Genomic DNA, 8,583 nt, shown 5'->3' on the forward strand with positions numbered 1-8,583 from the left:
CGCCGCTGCGCACGCCCTTACCGGCCCCGGTAGTTTCCCGCTCCGCCGCTCCGTCCGGCCGTCGGTTGCCGTTGGAAACAAACATGGCCGCTCGCGGGAAACCGCGGCGGACCGGGGAGCGCGCGCGATCGTTTTCCGCGGAGTGACGTCACTTCCTCAACAGCTGGCACGCGCCGCCGCAGCGGCCCGGCGAGCACGCGCAGCGCGGCCGCTCGTCACCGCAGCAACCAGCGCCCGCACGGAGACCCGCAGACCCGCAGACCCGCAGGGTCCGACCGCGCACCGCGCACCGGACACCGGACACCGGACCAGCCCCGGGTGAGTCCCCGTCTCTGGGAAAACAAAACAAAACAAAGCGCGTGTGACCGCGTCCGGTTCGAGCGGATCCCAGACGCGCGCGCAGTGATTCGGGATCACACGCACGGCGGGCGCGCGTCGATCCCATTGCGTGCGTTTGTTAAAGCCGCCGGTTTGGATCTCCTGCCGGTTCCGGTCCGGGATCCAGGACCGGATCCAGAGGACCAGGTGTGTGTTCCTGACGTCACGTCACGTGACTGTCCGTTCACCCACCTGTGTGTGTGTGTGTGTGTGTGTGTGTGTGTGTGTGTGTGTGTGTGTGTGTGTGCGTGTGTGAGTGTGTGAGTTGGGGAGAAGACGAGGGGAAGCAGGAAGTCTCACCTGTGACAGGAAGTCAAATCATCAATCAAGAAAAATTAAAAGGCTTCCATTTGTAGCAGCGTAGCTTAGCATAGCTTAGCATAGTATAGCCCAGCAAAGCAGCTTCAGTGGAAGCAGAGGCTGTTGCTGTGGGACACAGAGCTGAACCGAGGTTCTGCAACCCAGACCAGGAGCAGGACCAGGACCAGGAGCAGGACCAGCATCAGGAGCAGGATCAGCTGCAGGACCAGGACCAGCAGCAGGACCAGGACCAGGAGCAGCCATGGTGAAGCTGGGCAGCCACCTGTCCGACAAGCCGAAGAAGCCGGCGGCTGCTGACGACGGCTTCGACAATGTTCCTCTCATCGCTCCTCTGGAGGTCAGCCAGCTCCAGCAGACCTTCGCCAACAGGGTGAGTGTGTGTGTGTGTGTGTGTGTGTGTGTGTGTGTGTGTGTGTGTGTGTGTGTGTGTGTGTGTGTGTGTGTCCATACCAACCCTCTGCGTCTGCAGGTCACCGTCAGGACCGCCACACGGTTCGAGCAGCAGCAGAAGAAGAGGAGCGAGCTGCATCTGCTGGACGTCAAGAGGCTGAGCATCAACGTCCATGCCGAGGTGTCGGAGAAGGCCAAGGTGGGTGAGAAGCTCCTCCTGCTTCTGGTCCAGGAGCAGGTAGACGTGGTCCTCCTCATGCTGAGGCACGGTCCTCCACAGCAGAAACACACCCTGGGGACGTCTGGAGAAGAACCTCAGAAGTAAAACTATGGAGATTCATCCCTGACGTCACGGCGGAGCTGCCGCTTGTAATCAGATTACATTTTAGAAGTGTAACTGTGTGTGTGTGTGTGTGTGTGTGTGTGTGTGTGTGTGTGTGTTGTTTCCCAGATCACTGGTTTGATCTTCATCACGCTGGCGTTCCTCAGCAGCCTCCTCCTCCTGCTCACCTACAAAGCCATGTGGTACGACCACCTCACCTGCCCTGAGGGCTTCATCCTGAAGGTAGGCTGCAGCTCACACACACACACACACACACACACACACACACACACACACACACACACACCTTGGAGATGGTGTGTGCCATGAAACCCAGCCTTCTCCTGGTGCCTGTGAGCAGGTTCACGCTGACTTGAGGAGAACCCTTTTCAGGAAGGTTCTGTCTGGATCAGAAGGTCCTCCTCAGCCGGAGCCAGAAGCTTGTTGTTCTTCTCTGCTCTGAGCGTGAGAAGAAACGTCTCCAGGCCTGGAGGACTCCACCTCCGTGTTCACCCCACGCCGCCGTTCCTTCTGGATCCGTCCCCGACACGCCGGCCGGACCGGGCCGCGGTGGCGTCCGGCGATCATCAGAGGGTTCTGGAACCTCCGTCTGAGCGCAGAAGGCCTTCAGAGACCTTCTTACCCGGGACCACCTTCTGACACCATCACAACCAGACGTGGAGAGCCTCGTCCAGAAGGTCAGGACGGGAGGACAGACAGACAGAAAGGGAGAGGCAGGAAGATGGACCATGACAGCAGGAGAACCTGCTAACATGTAGAACCCAGAACCAGAGGAGAACGTCCGCAGAACCCTCTGATGGCGCTCAGGTTCTGAGCTGATCACATGACAAGCGAGGCGTTGACCTCCACACGCCGTTCGCACTTCCTGTTTGTCAGCCGTCTCTTCCTGTCCCTGGTCCCGCAGGACAAGCACTGCGCCCCCGCAGGCCTGGAGGGGTACTACACCCAGCAGCAGCCGGGCCCGGGCGCCGCGCTGCACGCCGTCCTGGGCCGCCGCCGCGGCACACGCCTGCCGTCGCCATGGTTACCGCTCTCCGGAACTCTGCGGGAGGCGGAGGAGGCGGAGCAAGGCGGCGGAGGGACGGGAGGAGACCAGTGATGGGATGTAGTGCAGGCTGCCAAAGTGTGTGTGTGTGTGTGTGTGTGTGTGTGTGTGTGTGTGTGTGTGTGTGTGTGTGTGTGTGTGTGTGTGTGTGTGTGACTCAAGCAATGTAAAACCCCACACTTACTCAACTTCCTCACAGCTGGATTCAATTCCTATTCATCAGAAGTGTGTGCGTGCCTGCGGTTTGTGTGTGTGTGTGTGTGTGTGTGTGTGTGTGTGTGTGTGTGTGTGTGTGTGTGTGTGGCAGCAGAGGGCGCCTCACACACAAGAGGACGGGTAACTGACATCAATCCATGATGGATTGACGTCTGCTAGCTTGAATGCTATCTAGCTGCGTTCATGAACGCTCTGTGTGTTTACTATGTATTGATCGTGACGTTCCGCCCAAAGGAAGGATTGATTATTGATCGGCGACGGGGCCGAGACTTGCCGTGGTGTGTGTTTTGTCCGTCCGGCCCCGAACTGGATCTGAATAAAGTCATGAAACCTCTAATGGAGTGACCTTCATCCTTGTGGAGCCGCCCCGTCAGACGTCTCTTGGCTCCTGCAGCTCCTGCTTCTCCTGATGTTCTCCGGTTCTGGGGGTCAATCAGGGCCTCCATGCCTCCTCGAGGTGACCTCTGGGAGAACCTCCAAGATGGAGATCCATGCAAGAGTATGAAGAGGACCTCAACGCTCGACTTGCCAGCGCGGTGAGATGAGATGGTCCTCCCACGGTGAGGATCTTCTCCAACTCTGGACGGTCCAAATATTGACCGGGAACTGAAACATGAGAATCCTCTCCAGTTGAACCTGCCTCTGAAAGAACCTCAGGAGTCGGTGAAGATGGAGACTGTGAAGAAGAGTCCTCTGAATGGACGGAGCGGCGCCTCCTGCACCCCCACGTCTCCGAGGACCTGGAACAGGAAGTTCTCTCAGAGCCTGAACCTGGCTTCCTGTCCGCGGCCCTCGGAGAACACGTTTCAGGAAGTTGCAGAAGTTGGCCTTCAACGGCTCGGCGTCCGGGCAGAGAAGGTGTTACATGGGCTTCCTGTTTCACATACTCCTGAACTCAGCTGGCCCGGGCAGAAGGTCCACGCCTGCAGGACCGTCCAGCACCGAGGACCTGGTGGGGTTTCCACACGCTTGACGCTCTCCAGGGAGAAGAAGAAGGGGGTTCTTCTGCTCTGCTGAAAGTCCAGACTCTTCAAGTCTGACAGACAAAGGAGGCTGGACTTTTATTTACTTCTTGTCTCAGGAAGGAGGAGGACTTTAAGAGCAGAAGAGGTGGAGGAACATTGGTTGGAGGGAGGAGGACGGAGAGGATCAGGAAGGACTCCATCAGAGGGACAGCATGCGGTAGATGTTCTGGAGATAAAGTCACACTGAGGCGTGGACAGAGGAGGGATGGAGAAGATGCAGCCAACAGATAAGAAGCCTCCAGGTGGATGGAGAAGGTTCCTCTCCTGGAGGAGCTCCTCGGTCAGGTGAGGACTCAGTTCAGGGTCCACAGCCTGTCCTGAGAACATCATGAGACTCGAGTGTGTGTGTGTGTGTGTGTGTGTGTGTGTGAGCTCCTCCATGGATCACACAGGAGACGTGTTCCAAAGTGAGACTGGACTTTATTGGAAAGTGGTTTTCATGCTGTGGATCATCTGGTTGCAGCCACGTGGGGTCGGAGCAGCTCCTCTGGTCTCCACCTCAGAGGGCAGCAGGAGGAGAACCCATGGAGACCCTGGACCTGCTGGAAAAGGGAGCCAGGCCTTCTAGATGCCTTCAGGCACCGCGGTGGAGGCGGGGCTTTCCAGCAGGTCCTTGGATCTCCAGCTGTGGGTGGAGAAGAGAGCGCCCCCTGCAGGCCACGCAGAGCACAGCCTGGCTACCAAGATACATCCAACCTGCTGTGTGTGTGTGTGTGTGTGTGTGTGTGTGTGTGTGTGTGTGTTCTATGTGCACATGATCTCATTGGTCCCCGTTTTCATCCAGTTTAGCTTGAAGAACCCTGGTCACCCTCCACCCTCCACCCCCGTGACCACAGTAAGAGTTACACAGTTCCTCCACCCTTGCCCCCGTCAGGGGTCAGAGGTCATGGGTCGGGGGTCGGGGGGGTCGGTGGTCTCAGGGGTTGTTGTTGATGATCTGCCGGGGGCGCCCGTACCCCGTCATGCCGGCTTGAGAAGCTCCTTTGTTGGTGCCCATCTGCAGGCCGATGACGTTCCTGCCCTCGCTCAGCTGCTCCTCGGAGAAGTCCCTGCGGTTCTCCTGGGACTTCCTGCACACACACACACACACACACACACACACACACGATGCCGTCATCGACTCCTGCTCTGACCTTCTGACCTTCTGGTTTCCGCGGGCGATCCGGCGCTCACTTGTGGAACCAGCCGGGGTCTCCTTTGTAGTTGCCGTCGCTCTTGGTGACGGCCAGGCTCCCCAGGGCCATCAGGGTCCTCTGCACGGCGGCCAGGTCCTTACCTGGAGACCAGCAAACATCGGGGTCAGACCGGCTGCCGTCGGAGCCACCCGAAGGCGCGACCCGTCTTACTCTCGTAGAGGTCCACCGTCTGGAACATGTCGGTTTTGGTGACCCCGTAGCTCTCGGCCGCCTTGAGGAACATGGAGATCTGCTCCATCTGCTTGAAGGCCATGCTGTGGCCCTTGATGCTCTTGATGGGCTTGTTGGCTCCGTGCAGGCTGTTGATGAGCTCGCACAGCACCTGCAGACCAGGAGGAGAAGAACCCTCGTGAGATGACGCGCCGGCCTCCTCCTCCTCCTCCTCGCCGCCGCCGCCCGGCCGCCCGGCGCTCACCTGCCCGTCCATCAGCCAATCCCGGAAGCCGCTCCGGCCGGCCTCGGGTCGGCCCACCGAGGGGCCGCACTGGGCCACGATCCAGGCCACCAGCCGCTCCTCCAGCTCCACGTCGTACTTCCTCTCGATCTTGTTCTGGACCTCGCGGCTCAGGCCGTAGGCGGGGCCTCGGTTCGCCATGATGCTCCTGCAGGACCAGAAGGTCGGCGCCGGTCAGCGGAGCTCCGCCTTCCAACCAGCCAGTGAGACGACATTCAAACCCCTGTGTGACCACACCCACAGCTGTGTGTGTGTGTGTGTGTGTGTGGTGGTGTGTGTGTGTGTGTGTGTGTGTGTGTGTGTGTGTGTGTGTGTGTGTAAGCACTGAAGAAAAGCGGCGGTGAGCTCATGGTCCTGGAGGCGGAGCTCTGGAAGTCACACGAGCCGTCTGTCGGCCACAACAATGGCGGCTTTGTCACCGGGAGCGAGAGGAACGCCGCCTGAGAGAGTCCTCCTCATGTCTGAAGAGACCAGCTTGTCTTCGGGGAGGACCTCCTCATCTCCACGAGATACCTCCATCATGCTGGAGCTACACATCCTCATCCTCCACCGACGTCCGAGCTGCAGCAGCAGCTGCTTCCAGGAGTGTGTCTGGAGTGTGATTGTGTTGTTCCAAACTCCACCGCCATCTTGGTTCTCACCATCTGTCATTCACCGCCACCATCTTGGTTCATGCAGGAGGTGGGAGGAGACCGAGCTTCTGGCAGGACGCTGCACCCCGAGGAGGAGGAGCAGGAGGAGCAGGAGGAAGCAGGTTTTTAGGACAACAGGAAAGAACAGGAAAGGTGTGCAGATGGTGCCAAAAGTGAAGAGGAGGACGAGCGATGAGATGAAGGCTCTCCTCTCCTGTCTCTCAGCTTGATATCAAACCGTCCCTTCACCTCCTCCAAACACCATCTCCTCTCCTCAGATTTGCCTCCACCAGGGTTCACAAACCCACAGGATATGAAGGTAGTTGGTGTGAGAGGAGGATCCAGAGAACAGGCTGAGATGGAGAAGGTGGATTCACTGTGGAGACCCTGAAGGGGAAAGACTGGAGGAGGAGGAGGAGGAGGAGGAGGAAGAGGAGGAGGAGGAGGAGGAGGAGGAGGAGGAGGAGGAGGAGGAGGAGGAGGAGGAGGAGGAGAAGGAGAAGGAGAAGAAGAAGAAGAAGAGTTCACAGACCTGCAGTCCAGCTAGGGTGAGAAGGTGAGAAGGCGTCTGATGAGGCCGTGGATGCAGCAAAGTCTGATTGCACCACTGATTTGGTAAGAGGTGTGTGTGTGTGTGTGTGCGCTTCCTGGTGGCTTCTAGACCCACTTCCTGCATCCTGTTTGCTCACTCAGCTGTCACTTCCTTCCTCCCTGGTTAACACACGTGTGTGTGTGTGTGTGTGTGTGTGTGTGTGTGTGTGTGTGTGTGTGTGCAGGGCTAAACAGAACAACAACAGGTTCTGGTCTCTATGGGAAGTGAGAATTGTGTGAGTTGGATCAGGAGGAGGTGGAGGTGCTGGACCTCCTGCCCCCCCCCCTTCAAGCTGACAGCATCAGATTGTATCTGGAGATGTTTGAAAATGTCAGGAAGCTCCTCCCTGCTGGCAGCTGCCGAGCACAGGGTGAGAGGAGAGCTTTGATAAACATCTGGATCGGACGGAGAAGCGCCAAAGACGACCCTCGGCGGTGCCGGAGCTCCTCCCTGGAGATTGGAGATGATCCACAGCCAGACTGACTTGGACATCCAGGCATCTGAACTTTTAAACCCTCTTTCGCAACACGGAGGAGTTCCGTCCGAGGCGCCCGAACACGCCCGAGAAGATCCGCCGTCTATCTCTGCATCGCGCTGGAGATGAGGGCCGGCCACGGCGGCGCTCCTGGAGTTCCAGGAGCCCCTGAGCTCGTCAGGCTTCTCGCTATCTCCTCATCGCCTGGGCGGATCCTCCAGCGCCAGGAGAACAATCCCGTGAAGGTGTTCCTGTGTGCTCTGGAGATTAGCGAGATCCGGGGGGAGCGGCCGAGCAGGAGACCTGCGACGGCGGGGTCACGTCCTCACGTCCTCACGTCCTCACGTCCTCACGTCCTCATGCTCAGAGCTCCAACACTGCAACGTCCTCCTCCTTCTTGGCCTTCACTCTTTCGATCTTCCTTCATTCGTCCCCTCATCTTCTACAGGGTCACCCTGGACCAGTCACAGGGCCTCTTATAAAGACATTCACACAATCTCTCTGCTGGACCTCCTGCATGTGTTTGGGCTGAAGGAGGAACCCCATGCAGACACCAGGAGAACATGAGGACTCCACTCAGGAGGGAACCCAGTGGGCCTCCAACCGGTCCAAGCACCAGCCTTTCACTAATATGGAACCCCTCTTGAGGGTCAGGTTCACAACCAGGACCTCGGTCAGGTCCATCCATCCATCCATCCATCCATCCATCCATCCATCCATCCATCCATCCATCCATCCATCCATCCACCAAATGGATCTCCTGTAGGCTGTGGTTGGAGATCTACAGAAACTAAAGAAGTGTCCCTCGATGTCTGAGGAACGCCGAGCACGTCGTCCAGCTGCTCACTGAGAAGAAGTGTGGAGTGAACCCCTCCCGGTCTCACTGGAGATCCGATCGGATCTGCACCCCCGCCCCCCCGCCCTGAGCTCCTCACCGGCTCCAGGTCCTCCAGCTGTCTGACAACCCTCAGCCCTGCCAGGAGACGCCCGACCTGCTCGCATGTCTGTGAAAGAGCGAGGCGTGGTGATCCAGGAGGCACCGCGGAGGAGACACAGGGGGCGTGAAGGAGGAGCAGGAGGAGAAGGTGGAGAAGGTGGAGAAGGTGGAGCAGGTGGAGCAGGAGTAGACAGAAGAACAGGAGAAGGTGGAGAAGGTGGAGAAGGTGGAGCAGGAGTAGACAGAAGAACAGGAGAAGGTGGAGAAGGTGGAGCAGGAGTAGACAGAAGAACAGGAGAAGGTGGAACAGGCCCCACCGAGGAGCAGCTGGAGAAGCCTACGTTTGTCCTCCGGCTTTTCTGGCCCCCGAGAGAAGGTCGGCAGAACATCTGGATCTGGACTTACCTCTCGTGGCCTTCAGGTGAGCACAGGTGAGCCTTCCTGCTTCTTCTTCTCAGCGGCGGCGGCGCGGAAAGAGTCAGCGAGGGAAACGCGGCGGCGGCGGCGGCGGCGCTTCACCGGACAGGATGACTTCACCGCTTTCAGCAGAACGAGGAGGTTCGAGGAGGTTCGAGGAAG

General features: G+C 58.6%; 2 protein-coding genes across 2 annotated transcripts; one reads left to right on the top strand and one right to left on the bottom strand.

Moving 5' to 3' along the window:
* The first annotated feature begins 165 nt into the window (after positions 1–165).
* caly (calcyon neuron-specific vesicular protein) lies at positions 166–3,030 on the top strand. Its single transcript, XM_086177179.1, has 5 exons — positions 166–318; positions 844–1,069; positions 1,169–1,288; positions 1,541–1,654; positions 2,337–3,030. Exons 2-5 carry the CDS (start codon positions 941–943, stop codon positions 2,529–2,531), a joined length of 558 nt encoding a protein of 185 aa, XP_086033305.1. The 5' UTR covers positions 166–318; positions 844–940; the 3' UTR covers positions 2,532–3,030.
* Positions 3,031–4,118: 1,088 nt separating this feature from the next.
* LOC147216509 (transgelin-like) lies at positions 4,119–8,583 on the bottom strand. The gene is made up of 5 exons (XM_086177185.1): positions 8,410–8,583; positions 5,330–5,516; positions 5,065–5,236; positions 4,892–4,994; positions 4,119–4,788 (listed from the first exon to the last, which is right to left on the bottom strand). Exons 2-5 carry the CDS (start codon positions 5,507–5,509, stop codon positions 4,635–4,637), a joined length of 609 nt encoding a protein of 202 aa, XP_086033311.1. The 5' UTR covers positions 5,510–5,516; positions 8,410–8,583; the 3' UTR covers positions 4,119–4,634.

This window comes from Fistularia commersonii, chromosome 29, assembly GCF_037954325.1.
Source record: "Fistularia commersonii isolate RoL2024-O1a breed Wild chromosome 29, RoL_Fcom_v1.0, whole genome shotgun sequence".
NCBI classification, from domain to species: domain Eukaryota; kingdom Metazoa; phylum Chordata; class Actinopteri; order Syngnathiformes; family Fistulariidae; genus Fistularia; species Fistularia commersonii.

What these genes read in the sequence shown, in the direction of transcription:
- LOC147216509 (XM_086177185.1), bottom strand. Translation starts at nt 5,509, where the DNA reads ATGGCGAACCGAGGCCCCGCCTACGGCCTGAGCCGCGAGGTCCAGAAC. An exon ending in GACGGTGGACCTCTACGAGA is followed by an intron (nt 4,995 to 5,064) that starts GTAAGACGGGTC and finishes GCTGGTCTCCAG; the next exon opens with GTAAGGACCTGGCCGCCGTG. An exon ending in GACCCCGGCTGGTTCCACAA is followed by an intron (nt 4,789 to 4,891) that starts GTGAGCGCCGGA and finishes GTGTGTGTGCAG; the next exon opens with GAAGTCCCAGGAGAACCGCA.
- caly (XM_086177179.1), top strand. Translation starts at nt 941, where the DNA reads ATGGTGAAGCTGGGCAGCCACCTGTCCGACAAGCCGAAGAAGCCGGCG. An exon ending in AGCAGACCTTCGCCAACAGG is followed by an intron (nt 1,070 to 1,168) that starts GTGAGTGTGTGT and finishes CTGCGTCTGCAG; the next exon opens with GTCACCGTCAGGACCGCCAC. An exon ending in AGGTGTCGGAGAAGGCCAAG is followed by an intron (nt 1,289 to 1,540) that starts GTGGGTGAGAAG and finishes GTTGTTTCCCAG; the next exon opens with ATCACTGGTTTGATCTTCAT.